The 26,333-nt window shown below is 38.4% G+C and overlaps 1 protein-coding gene across 2 annotated transcripts in view; it reads left to right on the top strand.

Annotated features, from left to right (window-relative positions):
• Positions 1-26,333, top strand: part of ST8SIA6 (ST8 alpha-N-acetyl-neuraminide alpha-2,8-sialyltransferase 6) — a 137,788-nt gene that overhangs the window by 72,642 nt on the left and 38,813 nt on the right. Inside the window, exons 1-2 of one of the 2 annotated variants that reach the window (XM_055352244.2) lie at positions 817-874; positions 20,815-20,901. Coding sequence is in view for 1 of the 2 variants with exons in the window: in XM_031014960.3 (XP_030870820.2) it covers positions 20,815-20,901 (87 nt within the window). In the remaining variant the exon portion in view is untranslated. Of the gene's footprint in view, positions 1-816; positions 875-20,814; positions 20,902-26,333 lie in introns of those variants that run through there. The other variant, XM_031014960.3, reaches the window with a different exon arrangement.

Raw genomic sequence — 26,333 nt, 5'->3', positions numbered from 1 at the left:
CCTAGAAGCAGGAAACAAACAAAACAAAACTTATCTTCCCTGTTGGAAGCGAGCTCAAGGTCCATAAAGGAGGTACCTGTCTTCATCGACATGGAAGCAGGAAAACTTGCCTTCCTGTTGGAAGCAAGTAAAGTCCCCCCAAAAAGGAGTTGTACAGAAAAATAAACTTTAGATCTCAACCACATTTTGGGAGATCAGGGATTCTCTGGAGGGTGCTCTCTGACCTCAGGAAATTGTCCTATTGGTTTGAGCTATAAAGTTAGCTCATGCTGGTACTAGGCACCAAAAGGAGATTTGTCAAAGGTGAGGGGCATCTCCACTCAGAATCCCTTCATGGTTACCAAAATGTGAACCCAGAAAATCAGAGACAGATCTCAGTTAATTTAGAAAGTTTTTATTTTGCCACGGTTGAGGACACACCTGTTACTCAGCCTCAGGACATCCTGATGACACGTGCCCAAGGTGGTCGGTCATAGCTTGGTTTTATACATTTTAGGGAGACATGAGACATCAATCAATATAAGAAGTACATTGATTCGGTCTGGAAAGGTGGGGCAACTTGAAGCAAAGGCAGGAAGCCTCCAAGCAGGGAGGGAACTTCCAGGTCGCAGATAGGTGAGAGACAAACGGTTGCATTCTTTTGAGTTTCTGATTAGTCTTTCCAATGGAGGCAAACAGATATGCATCTCTCTTAGTGAGCAGAGGGATAACTTTGAATAGAATGGGAAGGAGGTTTGCCCTAAGCAGTTCCCAGCTTGAGTTTTGCTTAGTGATTTTGGGGGCCCAAGATATTTTCCTTTCACAGGTGTGACCCAACACTCCTGGCCTACTTCCTTGACTGAAAGAAGTGCTGCATCACGGAACAAACGCTAAGGTGATTATTAGGTCTCTCACCCTCTCCTTTTCTCATTCTCTTTCTCGCTCACTTTCACTCTAGCTTTCCCTCTCTCTCCCTCTCTCCCATTCCCTCCACTGGACCCTTGAACTTAGGGATAAACTGTTAATAGTCCCCTACTATTGTACCTGTATTTCTCTACAACTTGCCTAGCTAGATCTTTGGGAAAAGTCCCTTCGGTTTTTTGTTTTTTTTTTTTGAGACAGAGTCTCACTCTTGTCACCCAGGCTGGAGTGCAGTGGTGCGATCTCAGCTCACTGCAACCACTGCCTCCCGGGTTCAAGCGATTCTTCTGCCTCAGCCTCCCCAGTAGCTGGGACTACAGGCGCCTGCCACCACACCCAGCTAATTTTTTGTATTTTTAGTAGAAACGGGGTTTCACCATGTTAGCCAGGATGGTCTTGATCTCTTGACCTTGTGATCCGCCCGCCTTGACCTCCCAAAGTGTTGGGATTACAGGCGTGAGACACCGTGCCTGGCTGAAAAGTCCCTCCTTTAATCCCTTCTTAAATTCCCTCATTGGAGCAGGCCATCATTCCTGCCAGGACTCTAGGTTTCTATAGACTGGTTGGAACAAACAGTTTTGCAAATGCTTCTCCTCTTTCATGATAAAGTCACTGATTTTGGGGGTGGACTTAAAGTAGTTCACACATTGGAGATGCACTACTTGCCGGTTTTGATGTTGAAGCTGTTGTTTTGTTTGTTGTTTGTTGGGTATGTGGGTGTTACGAGGATCTTTATGAAGCTTTTCCCGAGGGACTTGAGTTCCAAACCTTTTGTGGCACCCTCCACACATCAGACATAGACAAAATGATGCAGGAAAAGTAGAACGGGAAAATTGGCCTTTGCTCCATCGGACCCTGTGGAAAGCTGGCTATATTCCTTGACAGATGTGCAAATTAGTGAGTAAAACTTACCTTTGACTCTCTTCAGTGGTCTCTGACATTACCCGTTTTTGCTTTCCAAAGTGACAAAAGTTCTCAACTTGAGAGTGACAAATAGCTGTGTATTTTTGCAAAACACCTGAGTGAGTGAGGGAGAAAATTCTCTAATCATGGAAGGCATTTTTTTCAAGGCAGAGAATTTGACAACTCTTTGATGTGCATCAACAAAAGTGGTTAACTGCGGTATGCTAATGAGAATGCCGGGTGCCCATACCCCCATGTTTGCCCTCTCACTGCTTCTCTGTTGTTTTGTTTTTGGTGCTAAGACCTTTTCTCAGCTATTTTTAAGGGGATGCCTTTCCATTAAACACAGGCAATTTTCAGCTGGCTTATATAATTAGCCTGCACTGGTATTCTGTTCGGCAAAGGTCTAGAGAGAGCAGGCATGAATTGCCCGTTGTTATAAAAGTGTTGTTTTGCACACAGGTTGTATTGTCTATGGTCAGGGGTTGTGTGTTCCATAATTAGTGCTATTACAGACTTAGGGAGCACAATGGAGAAAGCCATTCAGTGTATGGCGATAAAAAAGTAATTTCGTTTTCTTAGCAATAATTATCTGGCCCTATTTTTGTCACGGTCTGTTAAAGACTTAGAATTTTCTCTTTCTTCAGCCTATCTGTCTCTTTCACATTGCTAAAATAGGATTTAGAAAGATGGAGTTATAGTGGGAGGGAAAAGTGCTCTTTTTCTCCCCTAGTCTTAACTATATTTTATGAATAAATGAAAATTAGGCAGTTGCCATTAGGAGAACAAGTGGGATAGGGTCTTTTGTGCCATAATTCTTTATTCTGTGTTTCAGATTTTGAGCTCCAAAATGAATGGGACAATGTCTTGTTCACCTGCCTATCCCCTGGTGCCAGTCACAAGGGTTCAGCACATAGCAGTTGCTCAATTAATTTTTGTTGAATAACCAAATAATTAAATGAATGTTTTTCTTAGGTTTTCAAAGCATTTTTATACCATCTCAGTTAGGCGTGTCCATGTGAAGAGACCACCAAACAGGCTTTGTGTGAACAATAAAGCTTTTTAATCACCTGGGTGGAGGCAGACCAAGTCTGAAAAGGGAGTCAGCAAAGGGAGAGAGGGGTGGGGCAGTTTTATAGGATTTGGGTAGGTAGTGGAAAATGACAGTTAAAGGGGTTTTTTCTCTTGCAAGCAGGGGCAGGTCATAAAGTGCTCAGTGGGGAGTTCCTGAGATTCACTGTCCAGGAGAAGGAATGTCACAAGGTCAACTGGTTAATTAGGGTGGGGCAGGAACAAATCATGATGGTGGAATGTCATCAGTTAAGGCAGGAATTGGCTATTTTCACTTCTTTTGTGGTTCTTCAGTTGCTTCAGGCCATCTCCATGTATACCTGCAGGTCACAGGGGATATGATGGCTTAGCTTGGGCTCAGAGGCCTGACAAACTCTAATTCCTAGATTTAAAAAAAATTATAAATCTATAAACCAATACTTTTTTGAAACCTATTTTAACTTCTTTGACTCTTTCTCTTACTTTGAGTCTGTAATTTTCTGTTTTTTTTCTACCCCATCCTCTTCCCTTGAATATTTCTCTGCCTTTCTGCAGCTCTATTCTTTCTAGTAGGTTATCTCCCAGATAAAATATTATACTGTATTAAAAATGCTTTATAGCCATCTTATCACTGCTAGTTCGCTCATTTTTCAGTATGGCAAACTTATTACTTGTAATCTTTCTTGCCTATATTTTTAGAAAAATGTCCCTATGGATATCCAAGCTGTCCATCTTATTCCTCATTGCCTCAGATAAATGAAATGATTTTTCTAAGAGCAGATACTTAGAGGTGCTGACCCAGGAAATCAACTTATTTCCTTTTCTTGGGTTTTTCTGCTTCTGTTGTTTTGCCTTCTCTTTTTTATGCTTTTCTTTCATTTCCCCCAAGACTCCTGGCTCCCAAGAAAATGGACCATTAGATTTGTTCAGTTTCTACCATTTGGTTAGAGTAGACACACTGCTCTAACAGAAGCTCTCAAAACTCGGAAGTCTGAGCACAAAATTTTACTCTCTCTCGCACAGTGTCAAATATTCCTTCTTTATCAGGCAACGCTCCTGGGTGGCTTTCCCCCCAGATGTTGATTCAGGGATACTGGTTCCTTCCATCTTAAGATCAAGCCATTTTCAACCATCTTGCTGCTCAGAGTAGCTACTAATAAAGAGAAAGCGGATACTGCATGCAGCCTGCAGGGGGCGCACATCACTCCCTTTCTCTGGGACTGACCCTTCTAGATGTTAGAGACATGTTGGGGGTTTTGACTAATAAAATGCAAGTGGCATTGATGTGCGGTGGGTGTTTGGGAATGGAGTGTCTGGCTGGGCAGCTGCTTGTAGCAACAAGTGTGTACTACAGAAAGGGAGCACCAATCAGTGGTAATCCGCCAGGCATCTCTGCCACGTATGTATTAAATAGCTCTACCATTCTGATCATTCTATTGATTATAGGCCTCTAGGGTGTCTCTTAAAGGTGGGAAGAAACATTTTTTTTTTAAACAACAGCAATCTTGTACATCTTCTGAGCACCGGAGCATTTAAATAGATCCTCTAGTAAGGGATTGAGATGTCTTCTAAGGAACAGCATGTAAGCCACTGCCCTGTAACTTTCTGCACAATTGCTAGGGCATGCATGGTGGGCTCACTTGTATTCAGATAGCTTTCTGGGGTAAAATACAAATGCTCAGAATCAAGATTTGGAACATCTGCCTTGCACAGACTAAGTGCGGCTTACGCCATAGGTGAGTGTCTATGTTTGATGAGCTATTTCATGCTGTACCACTTAAAATCACTGAGAACAATTGAATTTTCTGAAAGATATCTTCTTCATGGGGTGGCATAAAGTTGCTACTCGGGAGGCACCATTTTGCAGGGTGAAATGCAAAGTGAACTGAAGACTTGCCCTAAGTGTTCTTCACTCTATTATCCTGGAGAGAACAACATGACCTGATTGCTGCTTGAAAAGAAAAGGCATAAATTATGGCCGATCAAACTTCAAAAAGCCCAAGTGTGAGCATATCACTTGAGAGCCTGCTAACTATGCAAGTAGTCCTAAGTTTCAAGTTGTCCATCAGGAAGAAAGATTTTTGGTCATAGACAAGATTTTCTTGGCCTGGAATGATGTATGACTTGTTTCCATTCTGCTTTAAATCTATGGTGCTTTGATTGCTTTTTAAAGCAGTGTGTACATTTTTGTCTTTCTACTCACCTCTGACCTTTTAACTTGCCTTTTCTCATCAGTTTTTAAGAGTTCCAGAGCTGGGCATGGTGGCTCACACCTGTAATTCCATTGCTTTGGGAGGCTAAGGCTGGAGGATCGCTTGAGGCCAGGAGGTTGAGGCTGCAGTGAGCTATGATCACAACCCTGCACTCCAGCCTGGGTGACAGAGTGAGACCCTGTCTCAAAATATATATATATGAAATTGGAAAAAAAGAAGAGCTATAGATCAGAAAATATTACATCAACACAAAACAGCCATTCATACCAACACACTATATTCTTAGTATTTTGGGAAATTATTCTTGGTAATCAAAGCAAAGGCTGTGTTTGCTGATATAAAATTTCAAGTTGGGAGGGCAGTTGATCTAAATATATATATATATTTATTTATTTATGTATTTATTTATTTTTGAGAAAGAGCCTCATTCTGTCACCCAGGCTGGAGAGCAGTGGTACGATCTCGGCTCACTGCAACCTCCGCCTCCTGGGTTCAAGCGATTCTCCTGCCTCCGCCTCCCACGAAGCTGGTGCCCGCCACCATGCCTGGCTAATTTTTGTATTTTTAGTAGAGATGGGGTTTCACCATGTTGGCCAGGCTGCTCTCGAACTCCTGACCTCAGGTGATCCACCTGCCTTGGCCTCCCAAAGTGCTGGGATTATAGGCACGAGCCACCACACCCGGCCGAGGTAATAATATTGAGAGTATGATAGAAGCCTCTGAAAATGTTTGCATTTAAACAAAAGTTATGTCAAATTTATTAAAAGGTGGTTTATCAATCATTCTGTACTTCAAAGAGTACATGAAAAACAATTACAGTCTAAGTTTGAAAGCATAGTCTCTCTTAAATTATTTGAATTCGTATATTGTTTGTTTCAATTATGAGCATATATGACTTTTTTTTTTAACTCCCTCAGTTTAAAGATAAAAAAATGGGATTATGATTTGTTCAAAGTCACGCAATCTGTTAGTGGGAGGATGAGAAATAAAAGACTATTTTTCCCGTGTGTGTGTGTGTGTGTGTGTGTGTGTGTGTGTGTGTGTGTGTGTGTGTGGTGGTTGTTGATGTTAAAAGATAACTAGCATAATCCTAATCTGAATTCCTTAATTAACACTTGGTAAGATTTCCTTACTATCATTTTTACTATGCTGAAGATTGGAATCATGTATTATTTTATTATAAGTACTTGTCACTGGAAACAAAACTGAATTTTCTCTCAGAGAAAAATGGAAACGCTGGCTTGCTAGACTACAATGTTGATTACACATTCATATCAGAAGGCTTCCTCATAGTTCCTCAAATAACTAGTCATTTGAATGAAGCCTTTCTGGGAAGACCATGGCAATAAAAATAATCAAACTTATTTAAAGTCGTTGAGAAATAATTGGAATTATTTTCAATTTTAAAAGTGGCACCGGGAAAGATAGCAAATCTGTTGCTGTTTTCAATGTCTTCAAATATAACAGGCCATGTTAAAGGTATAGTTTATTTGCTATTTGTGGTAGCCAGAGCTGCAAGGTGACTGTCATCCAAAAGACCATGAGAACGGCTAAAAGAGTAGAAAGGAGGGCTTTATTGGCAGTATCAGTTTGCAAACTGGGAAGAGAGTCTCCAGCGTGGACCATAGGTGCTCTCTCTTTAAAGAGAGGAAGAGCAGGTTGGGTTTTATGCCTGGCAGGGTCTGTATTACATGGTAAAGTCAAACATATTCAGCAGGTTTTGGGGAAAAGTTATGCATATTTATAAGGGGGAGTCAAATGCATGTGCTATATATGTAACATACATCCCATATTCACTTTGCGGTGGGTTTTAGGATTTAAATGACGTGGAATTTGGCTCCTTTATGTCAAAAGGTGAACTATAGGACACAAAGACAGTTTGTGCACAGCCTCTATAAGCTGCTGAAATTGGCTTAAGATCTGCTGGAGTTGCTTGTCAGAAAACAATGTTTGTAAGGCTGTCCTCCGTCCAATCAGAGGTGAGGTTATCTGGGTTATAAATCAGCCTGATAAATTGCCTGATAGCTCCTGTTAGGGAGTTTAGAAAGAGTGTGTTTTTTCTTGCAGCCATGGGAATTTATGGAGTTGCCATGCTGGATGCCCTGTACCCTCAATCTGTAGGTAACTTTTGTTTTCTTAACCTTGTGATCCTTCCTAGTTCATAAAAGGGCATCTATTTTGGTCTTTCAGATCACAGCCTCAAAGATCCTCTCTTCCTGGTATTTATACACTTCTATAGTCCCTGTCAGCCTAAAGAGGGCTGCCCCGTGAAACCAATAGAATATTGCAGAAATAATGTGTGACTTTCAAGAAAGGTCATAAGAGACTTTGTGAGTTCTGTGCAATAATGAATGTTTACTGTTATTTTAAGCCACGAAGTTTTGGAGTAATTTGTTACATGGTCATGGGTAACTAACCCATTACTCAGTTCATAATCCTTTACATTATTATATTTTTGTCATAATGATGATAATTATTATTACTGTAATTATCAATAGTGATAGTCACAATTACCATTTCTGTGGGCCGACTCTCTGCCAGGTAATTTAAATGTATGTATGGTTCTTGCGATATTTCTTCAGAGTAGGTTTTACTATTTTAATTTTACAAGTGAGACAAATGAGCTCTGAGGTTGGCTTGCAGAACATCAGCCAGTTACAAATAGCAGAACTGGGATTTGGATAAAATTCTAACTATTCTATTTCCACTACTCCGAGGCGCCACTCTTAATGACAGCAGAATTTTAAGTCAGAAATTTGAAAACAGAAAGCATTGGATTTTGATTTTATAATGTGAAGCTATTCAAAAGTGATCCAGCTCCAAAATAGTAACACACGTTTCTCACTTTTTGTTACTTATTTTACACAAGCGTCCATGATAGAAATATACTTAGATAGCATTATCTTACATAGCAGTACCCTACTTGAAGCTCGGGTATCAGTATGGTTTCTCTTGGTAAGATCCTGGCTGATGGCTAATTATTGTCATTGTTCAAAATTGGTGTCTGAAAGCTTTGGACATTTTTAAGTTCTAGTCGTATATTAAATATTAATTTCAGAAATACAAAGCAACTACTAAGTGCCCAATACCATGGCAAGCATAGGAAGAGTTATTTTCGACCTGGAGCGTGCATTAGACTCACTGGTGAGCTTTTTCAAAGTATACATGGTTGAGAATGGATTTAGAACTCTTGTATATAAGGAGCATGACAATAAATATATTATTTCTATTTCTTAGCAGTCCACAGTATATTAAGAGAGTTGTATATTTAAACAAATATTTATCATACAGTGGCTTTCCCTTCTCATTTTTTACTTTCTTTTTTTTTTTTTTGTATGGAGTCTTGCTCTGTCACCCAGGCTGGAGTGCAATGGCATGACCTTGGCTCACTGCAACCCCTGCCTCCTGGGTTCAAGCGATTCTCCTGTCCTCCTGTCGCAACCTCCCAAGTAACTGGGATTATAGGCGTGCACCACCACGCCCCGCTAATTTTTTGTATTTTTAGTAGAGAAGGGGTTTCACCATGTTGGCTAGGCTGGTCTCAAACTCCTGATCTCAGGTCATCCTCCCACCTCTCCCTTCCAAGGTGTTGAGATTACAGGAATAAGCCAGTGTGCCCAGCCCCTTCTCATTCTTCACTGTAGATTCTTTCTCACGTCTCCTTATTTTTGACACTGGATGCCCCAGAATTCAATCCTCAGGCCTCATTTCTCTTCATCCTCATCCCTCAGGGACCTCATTTAGTCTCATGGTTTTAAGTACCATACTGACAATTCTCAAATTTCTATCTCCCACCTGAACCTCTTCGCAGATTTGTATGTATCTCTGCCCAGTCAGAGCTTTCCTGGAATGCCTGTAAGGGATCTCAAACCTAGTCTGTCTCACACTGATGTCCTGGAATTCCCTCTCAACTTTGCACTTTAGCACTCTTCCCTGTATCAGTTAATGACATGTCTATCCTGTCAGTTCCTTGGGCCTGAAACTTTGAAGTTATCCTTGATTCCTCTCTTTTTAGCCATACCATGTCCCATCTATAATTAAATTTTATTGGCTACCTTCAAATCAAATCCAGAAGCTGCTGATTTCTTCCTAACCCCACCAATCCTACTTTGGTTTAAGCCACCTTCATCCTGCTGCTGGATTATGGCAAACATCTCTTAATTTTCTCCCAACTTCTACCTCTTGCTCTCTTAAGGACTATTTTCAACAAAGTAGGCAGGGGGATCCTATTTCTGTAAGTAGACAGATAACTTCTCTGCTCCAAAGTCTTTTAATTTCACTCAAAATAAAGGACAAAGTTCTTCCAGTGACCTGCAAGTTTCTTACAAGTGCTTCCCAAATATATATGCATATGTTTGCCATTAACAGCACCAAGGAAGTGGGTTGGAGCAAAGGTATACTGTGCTATAGAAATGACAAGAGATGATAAAGTGACAATGATAACAAGGTATAGTTGGGTTTGTAACATTAATAGGCCTAATACCTATAATAATAATATCATAATTAAGGAGAAAAAAGAATAGAGCTATGTAGGAATAATATTTCTATGTATCCCTACAATTAAACTAGTATAAATTTGAAGCTGATTCTGATAAGTTGTGTATGGTAAACCTTAGAGCAACCACATTGAAAATAGTTAAAATTATAAAAGATGTTAAGATGCTACATTAGAAAATATTTACCTAAGTCAAAACAAAGCTATAAAAGAATAGAGAAACAAAAAAGAATATGAAACATACAGCAAACAAAAAGTAAAATAGCAGACATAAATCTAACTATATAAATAACAACATTAAATTTGAATGGATTAAATCACCCAATCAAAAGTCAGAGATTGTCAGGCAGGGCGTGGTGGCTCACGCCTGCAATCCCGGCACTTCGAGAGGCCGAGACGGATGGATCACGAGGTCAGGAGATAAGAACCATCCTGGCTAACACGGTGAAACCCCGTCTCTACTAAAAATACAAAAAAAAATTAGCCATCCTGGTGTCGGGCGCCTGTAGTCCCAGCTACTGTGGAGGCTAAGCCAGGAGAATGGCATGAACCCAGGAGGCGGAGCTTGCAGTGAGCCGAAATCATGCCACTGCACTCCAGCCTGGGCGACGACAGAGCTAGACTCCGTCTCCAAAAAAAAAAAAAAAAAAAAAAAGTCAGTGATTGTCACACTGAATTAAAAACATGATCCAATTCTATGCTGTCTACAGAAGACACACTTTAGACTCAAAGATACAATAGATTGAAAGTAAAAGGATGGAAAAAGGTACATTGTGCAGATAGCAACCACAAGAAAGCTGGAGTGGCTCTACTGATATCAGACAGAATAGACTTTTAAAACAATAAAGTTAAGAGATAAAGAAGGAGATTTTATATGATAAAGGTCATCCATTAGCAATATATAATAATTATAAACATGTATGCACCTAATAACAGCACCAAAATACATGAAGCAAATAAAGAAACAAGTCAACAATAATAATTCAAAACTTCAATATCCACTTTCAATAGTGGATAGAACAATGAGAAAAAAATTAACATGGAAATAGAAGACCCTGAAGAACACCATAAACCCACCAGACTTACAGCACTCCATGTAACAACAGACTATGATGATCTTCTCAAAAGCACACAAATCATTCTCCTGGATATACCATGTGTTAGATCATTTTTTTAAATGCAGTACATTTAAAAGAATAGAAATAATACAAAGCATAATATCTGATCACAATGAAGTGATATTTGAAATACATAGCAGAAAAACAATTTGGAAAACTCACAAATGGGTGAGAATTAAACAACACATTTCTAAATATCCAGTGCATCCAAGATGAAATCAAAAGGAGAATCAGAAAATACTTTAAGATGAATGAAAATGAAGACATAGCATACCAAAACTTATGGGATGCAGGGGGTAATAAAGGATACAGGATATTTTTTTGAGGTGATTAAAATGTAAAATTGACTGCGATGATGTTTGAACGTATCTGTGAATATAACAACCACTTAACAGTACACATATGATGGGTGAATTGTGTGGCATACAAATTATGTCACAATCAAGCTACTAAAAACTTTTAACTACATATCACCTGTGGGATTTTGTTTCAATGTAGATTCTAATTTTGTGAGTCAGGGATGGGGCCTGAGATACTGCATTCTTAACAAGCCTATCCTATGTGATGCCAGTACCACTAGTGTCAGGTCCACCCTTTGAATAGCAAGGCCAATAGCATCAGACTTCTTATTACCTTTCTGATCTCATCTCCTGCCACCTTCATGACTGGATTCATGAGTGACTCAGAGGTGGATTACAGCCACCCACATCATTTCGTGTCCCTCAAACACACCATGCCTGCCTTTACCTCCAGCCTTTACAATTTCTTTCATTTTGCCCAGAATGTTCTCCCCACACTTGCACCACCCCCTTATATTTGCACAGCTTATTACTTTATTAATTACTTAATACATTTTTCAAGTATTTGCTCAATTACCACCTCTCAGTGAGGGCTTCCTTGGCCACTCTACACAAACTGCAACACTATTCCTCGTACTTTCTTTTCCTATTGTCCTTCTTTCCCTTTTTTTGTTTTTGTATTACTTAGTACATTGAAGTACCTACCACTTTAACATGCTATTAATGTATGTATTATTTCAGTTTGCTATCAACCCTTACAATATAAACTTCACGAGAACATATATATATGTGTATATATGTATATATGTGTATATATGTATATATGTGTATATATGTATATATGTATATATATGTGTATATGTGTGTGTATATATGTGTATATATGTGTATATATGTATATATACGTATATATGTGTATATATGTATATATATACGTATATATGTGTATATATGTATATATATACGTATATATGTGTGTATATATACGTATATATACACGTATATATATGTGTGTATATATATATATATATTTTTTTTTTTTTTGAGACAGAGTTTCACTCTTGTTGCCCAGGCTGGAGTGCAATGGTGCGATCTCAGCTCACTGTGACCTCTGCCTCCCAGGTTCAAGCAATTCTCCTGCCTCAGCCTCACGAATAGCTGGCATGGGCCACCATGCTTGGCTATTGTATTTTTTTTTTTTTTTTTGTAGAGACAGGATTTGTCCATGTTAGTCAGGCTGGTCTCGAACTCCTGACCTCAGGTGATCCACCCGCCTTGGCCTCCCAAAGTGCTGGGATTATAGGCGTGAGCCACTGCGCCTGGCGGAGAACATAGATTTTTGTGTTTTGTTGATGCATAGAACAGTGTCTTATGCACAGCAAATGCCCAATAAATATTTTTTCAATAAATACATGAAAATAAAAGGTTAAGTGCTCTACGGATACGTAATAGATATAGGAGTGGTGCAAAGGAGAGTCAGGAGGGAGGGAAGGGTCAGCTCTGCTTATGTGTGTTCAGACAATTAAAGATGCAAAAGGTTAATAGCCATTCATATATGGTTTAAGAATCTTAGCAGGTGTTCTATGCATGCTTGCTCATTTACTGTTGTAACTTCAAGAAATGGTGAAATAGTGAATTTATTGGTTTTATGAGACTGCAATTTATAGGTCTTACTTGTAAAAACTGATGGTATAAGATCACTAAATTGTCACTTTCATCTCTGAATATTCTCTTATATATCTGGAGATTTCCTTGAAACTTGAAAAGTGGGTCATCATTTTTTTCATCTTTAGAAATCTTACAGTGATTGTATGACAAGAAGAAATTCAAAACTCTTAAATATCAGACTCATTATTTGTTTATTGATTCTCTTTATCCTGGTGATATATTTGCAGGTTGCAGATATTTGTGAAGAAGAAGTGATATGGTTGGCTGTATCCTCACCCAAGTCTCATCTTGAATTACAGCTCCCATAATCTCCATGTGTTGTGGGAAGGACCTGGGGGGAGGTAATTGAATCATGGGGGCGGGTTTTCTCGTGCTGTTCTCATGGCAGTAAATAGGTCTCAAGAGATGTGATGGTTTTATAAAGGGCAGTTCCCCTGCACACATTCTCTTGCCTGCCACCATGTAAGATGTACACTTGCTCCTCCTTTGCCTTCCTCCATGTTTGTGAGGCCTCCCCAGCCATGGTGAACTGTGAGTTCATTAAACCTCTTTTTCTTTATGAATTACCCAGTCTTGGGTATTTCTTCATAGCAGTATGAAAATGGACTAATACACGAAGCTTCATGATACTGAAAATTCTGTTTTGTATTTTGCTGTGAGCTACTGCTTGATTTTGGCATTGTATCAAATTTTCCATTGAAGTACAATTCGGTTACCCCAAAATAATGCTGAGAACTAACATCATGAATAAATTGCTGTTTGTGCTATAAATTCTTGGCTGATCATTCAGATCTACCATCTGTGCTTTTTCTTCTTGCTGCATGTCCTTGAGGCTGACTTCCTTGGACTACATTAGTCGGACCCTCTTTCTCTTACCCTTTGGGTTCTGGTTAGGTTTGGCCTATGGGAGTCATTGGCAGGAGAATGGAAGGTGGAAAAGAGAGACAGTTTGGGGGATTTACTCCCATGGATCCCTCTCTGTGGGCTGGGATTAGGGATGACTGCATCTTCTACCAAAGGCTACCACCCTTGTCTTCACCTACAATCACAGCTCTTTCTGGGTCACCTGTAGATTTGGGGGTGGTAACAGCTCTCTTACTCTACCCTGTTGATGGCCCTAGTGTGCTCCACCAATCTATAGCTTTTGCTACGTCACATCCCACCTCTTTGTAAACAGATACACCATTCCCTCTTGGTTGGCTGAGGTTAGTCACTGCTCACAGCATTTCCTAGCACATCTTAAGTATATACTTAATACCAGTACCCAACAAGTTAATTTTGTAGGACAAAGGAAGCATCCCTTGAAAAAAAAAAGAAAAGGATGCCTGGCTTTTTCAAATAATACAGTACAGCACTTTGGAGATTTCACTGGGGCTGTGAAGAAGTACATTGGCATCTTCAGGAGTTAATCTCTGAAGCTGTGTTCTAATATTTATTTAACTTGTCTTAGGGACATTAAAAGATATGGAGAAAATAAAAGTTGCAGATCCCTTTTTCCCATGCTGGTTGACAATACCCATGACACTCTAATTAGAAGTTACCATCGTGCATAGCTGAAAACAATGTAAATTGAACTCTTCTACCTTTAGTGGATGAAATGTCGGTGCCACTGCATAGCTCAACTCAGTCTACCTGCCACACACTTCTCCTAGTTTAGCTTTCATACACTCATTAGCTATTCCTTTAAAGAGTATTACCCAGTGGAAATGATTGACTGTATTGACTGAAAGTCTTGTAGCACTGTACTCGTTTGCAGAATTTATTTTCAAGCAGAGTTGAGCTCTTCAGGGGCTTGGTGAAAATGCTGCAAAAGACTTTTTGATCTACACAGAACATCACTCAGAAAACTACTGACTTAATATTACTGTGTTGTTCCCACCCATTTCAATGGATGAAAAATGGCTGGCTTTCACCATGAAGAGATGTCATAGGAAACCAAATTGGTATCTCAGCTGCTTACATAAGACTAGTAAATCAGTATCTCCAAGATAACTTCTATGTACTTAGTCAGTACCCAATACAGTAGTTCCCCTTATCTGCATGGGATATTTTTCAAGACCCTCTGTGGATGCCTGAATCCACAGATAGTGCAGAACCCTATGTATACTATGTTCTTTCAGTTTCATAACTGAGATGGCTACTAAGTAACTAAGTCAGCAGGCAGGTGGCACAGACAGGGTGGATCTGCTGAATGGAGGGATGATTTACATCCCAGGCAGGATGGAGCAGGATGATGTGAGATTTCATAGGTCACTCAGAGCAGTCCACGATTTTAAACTTATGAATTGTTTATTTCTGGAAGGTTCCATTTAATATTTTTGGACTGTGGTTCACCATGGGTGGCTGGAACTGAAGAGGATGAAACCATATGTAAGGGGGAACTACTGTAAATATTTAACCATTTAATTAATTAACCATAAATTATAGTGCTTGAAAAGCCCTATTTATATCTTAATTGAGATAAAAGTAGTCACAGCATGTGGGTCTTCATCTTCAAAGAGACGTTTCTAGAAAAATGTTTAAAATTTTAATATGACATTTATTATCATTTAGTAGGTTATTTATAATTTGTGGTTCGAGTATTACTAATAATGATTTAAATAGACATTATTTATTCTTTTGAATATAACTTGCTGCATTATTTAGTGTGATTTATTTTATGTCTTGGGACAGAAAACATTTCTGATGGGATTAATTTTCAATTTCATTATGAAAATAGATGAGATACAATATGATACATTGGAAAGAGCCAGAATGTGAATCAAAAGACATGAGTTTAATTCTTAGCTCATCTACGTACAAGGCAATATTGAGCAAGCTGTTTATCTTCTCAGAACTTTCAGTTTTGTCATCCAGAAAAACAGAAATGATATCTGAAGCAGAGCTACCTCCCAAGATTTTGGGGTGAGATCTGTGCTTTACAAACTGAAAATCAATTATATATGTAAGTGTGCAGAAAATATGATGTGATTTAGAACATTTTACTTAACAGGAAGCTGTTGCAGAGATACACCTATCCCCAACTTGGCCCACAGCTGGAGCACACATGTGGTTTTTCCTCCTCAAATGATTTTTGGTTACAACCATGCTTCCATTTTATAATTGTGATGATCCTGTGGCAATCTTAATTTTCTCAAAAAGCTGTTGGTGATTTAACTTTCACTAAAAAGGGCAAGCACTTAGAAAAAAATTCCCTTTTATATCCCTTATTCTTTTGTCTTCCCCTCTATAATGTCAGAGGATAAGGCTTCATTTCCAGATCAGACGTAAAAATGATTTTTTGAACATTTAATCTCAGGGAGTAAGTACCTTGAGTACTGTCTTCCAATTGTAAAATGGCCAGAAGTATATCTAATAATAGATGGGTCTGCTATAAGGTATTCACTTGGTTTTACATATCAGTGACCATAAAGTCAAAGGCCATTTTATTCAGCTAACCTACCAGTAAGCTTAGATACATTATGATTGGCGTCTTTCAATATTAGGTTAAATTGGAACCAGCTACAACATATAGGGGGAGGGATGTTTAAAACAAAATATTTTAAAGACTATCCATATTCTACAATGCACATTTTTCCCAATTGTCCATGGATGGCAATTTTAATGTTCCAGACTAAGCTCAATATACAGGCAAGAATGATTGCAAAACAATCTCTGCTTTTCAAGTAAGCTAAAATAAAAGTATCATATACTCAGGAGCATTTGCACACAATTTTGGTGGTAATAAAGTAATCTTTAATTTGCTAAGGTAGTACTTGCTCTTTGGATGTTATATGATAGTTTTGTATAACCCAGAACCTCTCTGGATCAGTCTTATTTGATGAGTTAGATGTGGCAGCAAAGTCTTACCTGGCCTTTTCAGCAAGTCTCAATGAAGCTCAAACTATGGGGATAATAAATGAGTATGAGCCAGGCCAACAGGCTCACAGCTGGGATGAGAAGTATAGGAGCTGTGGTGAGCTCATTCATGTTTTACTATTAGCTTGGGTGGAGGGGGGAAGCAGAGAAACCTGATTTGTCAAATTTGCCAATTCCTGTGGTGTAAATGCTTCCACTTTGGCTGATTTCAAGCTACCAATAGTTTAATAACCTGTTCACAACATTCCTGAAAACTTAGCAGTCAGCTCCCATAAGGTTTTATGAGCCAACTCCAGCATATTAATAAGATAAAGTATGGAGGAAAGGACGAGAGGATCCTCACACCCATGCCATGCCAACAAAGAGGGCTGAGAAAGGAGATTACTGTCAAGTCCAAGAGTCAGCCAAAAGGAGGGATTTATTGTATTCTTTAAGTTGCAGAGGTTAGATCACTACTACCAAGCAATATAAACCACTTTCTCAATTTCCTATGTGAACTAATTGGCAAGTTCTACATTGATCATTATTGAGGGAGCTCAAAAAGGAAGATGGGTACAGTTAATGTATGCGTTACTCATGGAAAAAGGGGGTAGTAGTTTAACAGGACACACACACACACACACATATGCATGCCTTTAATGCTAAGAAACTGGCCGAATTGGATTACTGGACTGAGAAAATTGACTAATGAGCTATTGAGCTCTAACGTGAGAATTCTCAAGCGATAGATACATTGAAGGAGGGCTGGGCTTTAAATGGGGAGATTTGTAAATAAGAAAAGTCAGCGGAAGTAAGTCAGTACTGAGGGAAGTTTTAAGTGGAAATCATAATCCAAGCTTTGAGCTTATTCAGAATAGTTTATGACCTCATTACATGTTGTATTTATATTTAAACATGCATTTCCAGGCCAGGCACGGTGGCTCAGGCCTGTAATCCCAGCACTTTGGGAGGCCGAGGTGGGTGGATCACAAGGTCAGGAGTTCAAGATCAGCCTGACCAACATGGTGAAACCTCGTCTCTATTAAAAATACAAAAATTAGCCAGACATGGGGATGCGCGCCTGTAATCCCAGCTACTCAGGAGGCTGAGGCAGGAGAATAGCTTGAACCTGGGAGGCGGAGGTTGCAGTGAACCGAGATCCCGCCACTGCACTCCAGCCTGGGCAACAAAGCGAGACTCCATCTCTAAATAAATAAATAAAATGTATTTCCTAGGTTAATAAAAACAAATCAGCATGTCGTAGGGATTGTGCTGGGCTAGAAATGGTCAGTCCTCAAAGTCCTGAGGGGAAGGAAGAGACCAAGAAACCAACATGTAAAGTCATAATTAAATTTAACATGAGAGAGGCTATTATAGAAACGTTGGTCAAAACAGTCTGAGAGCTCATAGGAAGTAGCAACTTAGCTATCCAGGGAACTCTTTAAAAAAGTATATCAATTTAAATATACTGTAGGTTCATAATAAATCAAATTTCAAATTTTAGATATTTGATCCTTAAAAATGGGTGATATGTAATGCTTATTATCTTAGTTATAGCATCATTGAAAATATAATTTTTAGTTTAGTAATAAACATTTAAAAGTTTTTTGAAGAGTAATGTTCAATGAACTTCAACTTAAGTGTATAATTTGTCAAGTGTTGGCATATGTATACATCATTTCTACAATCATTAGATGATTATGTCATCTCTGAATAAAGACAGTTTTACTATTTCCTTTTTAATCTGGATGGCTTTATTTCCTTTTCTTTTTTATTGCATTGGTTGGACCTCTAATACAATGTGGAATAGAGATGGTGAAAGTGGACATTCTTGTCTTTTTCCTGATTTTAGGGGGAAAGCATTCATCATTCAGTCTTTCACCATTAAGTATGATCCTAGCCATAGGTGTTTTTGTAAATGTCCTTTATCAAATTGTGGAAATTCTGTTTTACAGTGAGGGTTTTTGTCATTGCTGAATGTTGGATCAGGTCAAATCCTTTTGTGTGCTGAGATTATTATTTGTGCTTTTTAAAATTATGTTAATATGGTGAGCTGCTTTGATTGATTTTAAAATAAACCAAATTCCTGATATACCCCTCAGTTGGTCACAGTGCTTTATCCTTTCTTCATGTTGTTGGATTCAATTCAGTAATATTTTGTCAAGGATTTTTTGCATCTATCTTTATAAGAAATGTTGGCCTGCCCAGTTTTTTTTTTTTTCCCCAATGTCTTTTCCTTATTTTTGTATCAGGGTAACCCTGTTCTCATATAGTGAGTTGGGAAGTATCTTACTCCCTTCAATTTTCTAGAAGACTTTGCATACAATTAGTATTAATAGTCCTTAAATGTTTGATAAAATTCTCCAGTGAAGCCATTTGGGCCTAGTGTGTGTGTGTGTGTATGTGTGTGTTTTGTAGGAAGAATTTTAATTACAAAATCAATTTTATTAATGGCTATAGGACTATTTATGTTATTAATTTCTTCTTGAGTGGCCTTTGGTAGTTTGTGTCTTTCAACACATATCTCTATTGCACCTAAGTCACCAACTATTTTGGCATAAAGTTATTATACTTTTAATGTTTTAAGGATTCTTAGTGCTCCATCCTCTCTCATTTCTGGTACTGGTCATTTGTATCTTCTCCGACTTTTTTCTAATCAGTGTGGCAAGCGTTTTTATCAATTTAATTGATGTTTTCAAAGAACAAGCTTTTGATCTCATTGAATTTTAAAGATTTTATCAATTTCTACTCTAATCTCATTTTTCACTAATATTCTTTGCTTGGGAATATTATTTTCTTGTCGTAATATTCCTTGCTCAGAAATACACTATGAATATAGCCCTTCTAACTTTGTTTTAATGATTCTTTTTACTTTTATTTGCTTATTTATACAAAATATGCTTCATGTAGACAACATGTGGATTGGTTGATTCTTCTTCTCCCTCTTCTTCTCCTCCTCCTCCTCCTTCTTCTTCTTCCTCTTCTTCTTCCTTTTCCTCTTCTTCTTCTTCCCTTCTTCCTCTTCTTCTTCTTCATCATCTTCTTTCTTCTCCCAGTTTGAAATTTTTTGCCTTTTAATTGGTATGCCTAGGTCATTTATATTTGTTGAGATTAGTCACACAGTTGGGCCTAAATCTGCCATCTTGCTGTTTGTTCTCTATTTACCTATTCTTTGTTCCCTTTCCTCTTTTTCTGCCTGCCTTTGGATTGAGTATTTTTATGATAACATTTTTATGATTTTGTTTGGTTTTGCTCATTGTTTTAGGTGAAGAGTGTTCATCTTTTTCTTACTGGTGTCAGTTGTCAAATGATTTATATCACTTCTATTTCCACTTTCCCGCCCCCACCTCTTTCTGGCCTTTGTTCTATAGTTCATGCATTTATGTCTACATATATAAGCCCACCTCAAATATTATTATAGTCACTTTAAACAATTTTCTTTCAAGAAGACTTAGAAAAATAAGAAAAAGTCTTTCATGTATATGTTCCCGTTCCCAGTACTCTTCACCATGTTCTGTCAATCTAGATATTAGTCTGGTTTCATTTTTCTTCTCCATTATGTCTTCAACATATATTCTATCTCATTGTTGTAGAGCCTTTGATCACTAATACCTGGCAACTAATGAATAAGTTACTAATTGAAATAAAATTTAAGAGTTTTCTCACTCAAAGGGATATTTGCATTTCAAATGAGAACACAAAGACTAAAGGATATTCTGTGCTTTAGAAATTAATACTTAATGGTGGAATTTCAGATAGGGAGAGATCTACCAGGGACTGGGATCCTGCTCAGTGCTTCTCAAACTATACCACTCTACCTATAGATTTTTATGTCAATAAACTTCTCTCTCAACAGTCCAATCTAGGTGTTGAATGTACAGTTCAAAATTATAACTTAAGATAATTATTTGGAGGAAAATTTTGTCTATACATTCCAAGGTAAATATGTGAACTTAGAGTCTGAAAAAATCTATTGAGTACATATTTATGGCAAACATCTATAAAACATCTATAAATATATATTTGTCAATTATTTTAAGCCAAGGTGAAATGTCCATTAGATACATATGCAAGTTGGTGTGTTGTCACGGTTTTTAATACTACACTTGGCTTAAGACATGTGCAAATTATAAATCCCTAAACCAACATAATAATCATTTACAAATTGTATTTTCTCACTGTTTTGAAATGAGTATGATTTTAATTATTTCTGCCTCACCTTATATCAAAAAATATTTATAGACTAAAGGGAGTAGATTATAACAGTATCTTCTAACAAGACTTACATATGAGATCATTATTTTCTAATTATATTGACATTTAATTTTTAGGTATTCAGAGAACGACTACCTTCAGATTATCACAGATATACAGAGTTGTCCATGGAAACGGCAAGCAGAAGAATATGCAAATTTTAGGTAATTTTTTTCATAAATAATATGAGATTTAAAAAATGTCTTGTTCATTTGCTTTGTAGAAAAATAGGCAATATGTTATTAAAAAGAGAAGTAGAACCAACCCCAGCTGGCAATGAGGCCAACTGAATTCTAAGACCCTCTCATGAGGCACAGGGCATTCCATCTCCATCTCTTGTGTAGAAATTTGCATTATGTTACTGTTTGAATTACAAAAGTTCCCAAATTCAAAAGAAAGATTTTAGTGTGTTTTGTAAGTTATATTTTAGAAGATGTTGTGTTTTTTGGTACCATTTACATTTAGTATTTATTTGTTTAGTAAATAAAATGTCATCATATTAAAGTATGTTTGGAAAACATAATCTCTAATCCCATCACTTTAGAACAACTTTTGTTTTCTACCAGTTTTTCCTCATTCACTTTTTAACACAAGTGACATTCAGGGGCGTGAGTTGCTTTAAGTAATAACCCAGGAAGGAGGTGTCAACTGGCAAAACCAGGTTATCACTTGACTATTATAGGGCTGTAGCTGGAAAACTTGTAGCCCATCCAGACAGAAATAAACTTTGTTAAAGCAATATGCAGTGAGGCAGCATCAGTACTCATCTGATAGTTCTTACCCCCATACCTCCACATATCATAGATCAAGGTCAGTTGTCTCTGTGCTTGGTCTAGATTGCTCTGGTTTTTTGGGGGGGGCGGGGCTTCTTTTCTTTTTCCTCCTCCTCCTTCTTCCTCATCATCTTCTTCTTTCTCTTCTTTCCTCCTCCTCCTCCTTCTTTTTCCTCTTCCTCTTCTTCTTTCTTCTTTCCTCCTCCTCCTTCTTATTCTTTTTCTTCTCCTTCCTTCCTCCCTCCTTCTCCTCCTTCTTCCTCTTCCTCCTCCTTTTCCACATTCTGATTCTTTCCTGTACATCCCATTCCAATTTCGTCCTATGCCAAATTATTTTATCCTATTACAATCCAGAGACATGTCTTCACCTTTACTCATTATTTTCAAAGTTTACTTGAAGCATTAAACTTGTAAAAAATATTACTAAAGAGATTTTGCTTTCCCCTAAAATACTCAAAGAAATATCTGCAGTATGGTTCTCTTTTTTTATGTGGGAAGGCAGCTCTTCTTGTTTGCCTTATATAGTGGCTCTGCCTGTTCCTTCTTTAGTCAGAATATGCTGGTATGATTGGACCAACTGCCTTTGATTCTGCTACCAATGTGAGGAGGGTTCTGCTCCACCCCCAGTAGGTGAAAGAGTGCCTTCCTGGTGATGTCAAAGCTAAAATGGGTATATCTTCCCTCCACTGGGTAGACACATGGATATCATGACTTCCTGGAGGATACCATTAAACATCTTTCCTATCTGATATTTTAGGAAGAGAGGCTGGAAAGGGGATTCCTGTTTAACTATTTCATTTCCAGGACGTTTTATGCCAAATTCAATCTATTTGAGACTGGATTTGAGAGGTCCTGGTGGCAGGAAGATTAGATTGAAAATTGCACAATCATAACCTAAATGATCACAGGGTCAACAAGTGATAACAGAGTCTGATTTTGAGAAACCTTTCTGCATATGCAGAATAGACAAAAAAAGAAGAGGGAGAGATTCAGGTAGTGAGCTATTGAGGATCAATCTAAGATAATTAGCTGGAAAGATAGATTTGTAATGACTGTAATGATCAAAGTAGGGAGTATAGGAGCTTTTACTTCTGGATGTTAAGTTCAGACCAAGCCTCTTGAGAGTAATGAAAATAAAACAAAGTCTACCAAACACCTGTGTGAGGACACTGGAGCAGGTCCTCCCTGCCACGAAGGCAGGGAGAATTTAAAGGACTAAAGCCCAGAAGGTGAAGAGAACCCATCAATTTGGGCTGGTTTTTCTCATAAAGAACTTGCCGAATACAAAAGCAAAATTTGGCTGAGAGGCAGAGAAGCTGAGCAGAGCTTCCAGCAATCCCTGGAAAAACCAGTTTTCAAAAGAACTGAAGGCCAACTTTGAATCCCTGGAAAAACCAGTTTTTAAAAGAACTGAAGGGGCTGGGCGTATGGCTCACGCCTGTAATCCCAGCACTTTGGGAGGCTGAGGCAGGTGGATCACGAGATCAGGAGATCAAAAGCAGCCTGACCAACATGGTGGAACCCCGTCTCTACTAAAAATACAAAAAAAAAGAAAAAACTAGCCAGGCGTGGTGGCATGCACTTGTAATCCCAACTACTCAGGAGGCTGAGGCAGGAGAATCGCTTGAACTCAGGAGGCGGAGGTTGCAGATTGTGCCATTGCCCTCTAGCCTGGGTGACATGACAGAGAGACTCCGTCTCAAAAGAAAAAAAAAAAAAAAAGAACTGAAGGCCAACTTTGAAACATTTCCATCCTGAGCTGGATTTAGATCTGCCCTTAGCTTAGATGCCCGATAGGAGCAAAAGGAAATCCCTTCTTGGGGATTCCCTTGGGGGAAGGGAACCTTATTCAGAGCCTTAAATCATCTCTCTAAGTATCCACTCACAATGTCTGGCTCCATTTAATAACTGTACTATCTGTAAATCTTTTGTCTTCCTTTCCTTTCCTTTCCTTTCTTTTTTTTTGGACAAAAATCAGTCTCTTCAAACCCAGAGCTGTATGAGAGTCACTGCTGCAGATTATGAGGTATAGAATCTGTATAGATGGCTGGTCCATGGAGGGTACAGCCATTATTACCTTAGTACCATTTTCACATTAAAAAAAATGCATCAGTAACCATGACAATTACTCCAAATGGCCTATCCATCCCTTCAGGGCCAATTTAAGTAAACATCTTAGGCCAGGCGCAGTGGCTCATAACTGCAATCCAAGCACTTTGGGAGGCCGAGGTGGGTGGATCACTTGAGGCCAGGACTTCGAAACTGGCCTGGCCAACATGGTGAAACCTCATCTCTACTAAAAATATAAAAATTAGCTGGGCATAACGGGGCATACTTGTAATCCCAGGTACTCAGAAGAATCACTGAGGCGGGAGAATCACTTGAACCTGAGAGGCGGAGGTTGCAGTGATCTAAATTGTACCACTGCACTGCAGGCTGGCTGACAGAGTGACTCCGCCTCAAAAAAAAAAAAAGTAAACCTCTGGGGCTATAATACATTTTGTTGTCATAGAAGAGAACAGGCACACAGACATTTATTTATTGACTTGAATATTTATTATATTGTAATGTTCTTTTTATGGGCATATTTCTAAACTATGCACTGTATAGTTTAGAGCACTGTAGTCTTTTTTTGTTCCTGGTAGAGTGCTGGGCACAAAATAGGGCCTCAACAAAAAAAAAATTAAAGAAATGGATGCATGAAAGTAAACAAAAAAGTGTCAGGTTTTCTTACTGAACTGAAAGAATTTATAGTCACTTTAGAAAGACAAGAAATATAAGTATGAATATTTATGATTGAATATCAGAATGAGTGATTTAGACAAATACTGTCATATATTAATGCAAGATCACTGTGGGATATAGTTTTTTGAAATATTTTGTGAAAAGAGGCAGAACTTGAGCTATAACTCTGAAGATGGCTGCAAAGGGAGGGTGAGACCAATTTGGGAGTGATGAGGCCAGGAAGAAAGGCAATAAGATTCAAGGCCAGCTGGGCTGTAGCAATGAACTTGTACTATTAGGTACGCAAGATAAAGAGGATAATTTCAGGTAGACAAGGAAGGATCTGATGCACGGAGATCTGGTTATCAGAGTAAAGTCCACAGACATTCTGTAGATACCAGGAGCCCAAGAGCAATATTGCTAGCAAAGGAATTACAAATTGAATTTATTGTTTTAGGGAAAGTATTCGGACAGCATAATGAATGAAAGCAAGTTGGAGTATTAGGAGGGAGGGAGTAGTGTAGAAAAATCAGAGCAGGTAGGGGCTGGTTGTAGACAAGTAACTACAGAATGGTGACCACCTAAAACATCAACGGTAGCTATGAAAATATCAAGAGAGAGATGCTTGACTATGAGCCCTTTGGGGACATGGCATTATCTTGTTTATCTTTGTATCTCCAGTGCCTATCACATAAATGGTACCCAATAAATTGCTCTATGACTGAAGACTTGGTAGGACTTGGTTACTTGTTGACTTCCAGTTCTCTCATTGAAGGAGAAGAAAAATAAAGTCAAATGAGAAATCTTGCATCTGGAATACTCATGCTGCTACTGACAGAAAGATCTCAAAGAGAAATTGGATTGAGAAGATAAAAGCATCTTGGACAGGATGTGTTTGAGCTGACTTTAGGACAACTGGATACAGAAGACCTTTTCCTTGGTCTGGGGAAAATATAAATGCTAAGAGAAAATGAATTCTCTCAAAAAAGAAAAGCAACTGCAGTTTAAATCTGGCTTTTATAAGAGATAGGGCTTCTCCAAGTCTATCTTCTCAGCAATTTTATTTTAACTTTCTTGTGCTACGAGGGGGTTTGTCCTCTTTTTATAGATTCCTAAGCTTTTACTCATTCGGCACTTAATTGTGGGTCTGAGAACTTGGCAGCTTGGCACTTGAGTCTCAAACTTCCAAGCTTTTACCCGGAAACATGAAAGGCTTAACTAGGAAGATTCTTAATCTGAAGTCCATGAAAGCGGTTTCCTAAAACTCTCAAAATTGTGAGATTTTGTACATGTTTCTGGGAAAAGAATCTGTGGCTTTCATCAGATTCTCCGAGTCTAGAACCTTCCACATGGACTAATGTATTTCTAAGGATCTTTCTGGCCCTGAGACTCTGGGATTCAATTGCCTATCCAGGATGCCTATCCAACCACCTTCCAAGATGGCATGGTTATCCCAAGCATAGGTGTGAGTATGGCTCAGATTTACCTGAAATTTACCACAGATTCTAAGTTTCCGCTATGAATTTACATTTTGTGAGATACTAGTTGAACTCAGTTAAAGAGAGATTTAAGTAAGAGTTGAAGATGTCCTGCTCTCTGTTCTTTCTTGGTATCTAATTTCTTTTAGGTGTAGCAGTACAAAGTCAACAATGTTGAGGTGTCTGCCTTTTCTGCTTTTAAAAGCTTGATTGATTCTCTTATAAGAGGTCCCCACCCCCTTCCCTCTAAGGACAAGCTAATGCACAGAATAATTTGTGAAAAATCTACCTGGATTTCAGTCTAAGAAATTATTGCTCTTCACAGTCTCTCCCTCTGATTTTTAGAAAACTGATGGATAATCATTTGCTTGAGAGTGACACTTAGCCATTTGAGAATAACATTGAGATGGTTAAATTTAAATTAAACATGATATGAGACGCCCTCTAGTCCTCCTTCCCCAGTTCTTCTGCTTCACCCATGAAGGCTTCTTTGGGAAGCTCTGGAAACTTCTGGTAAGCAGGTTTTATCCCCGCAGATCTTTGAGCTCCAGTAATTAGTCTTAGATTCCCTAGGTAACTTGCATGGTAATTACTGCATTAGCTTTCTTGAATAGTTTTCTA

This window comes from Gorilla gorilla, chromosome 8 (genome assembly GCF_029281585.2).
Source record: "Gorilla gorilla gorilla isolate KB3781 chromosome 8, NHGRI_mGorGor1-v2.1_pri, whole genome shotgun sequence".
Classification (NCBI taxonomy): Eukaryota; Metazoa; Chordata; class Mammalia; order Primates; family Hominidae; genus Gorilla; species Gorilla gorilla.
The sequence above is the reverse complement of the archived record's forward strand: the minus strand, read 5'-3'. Positions and strand labels throughout refer to the sequence as shown.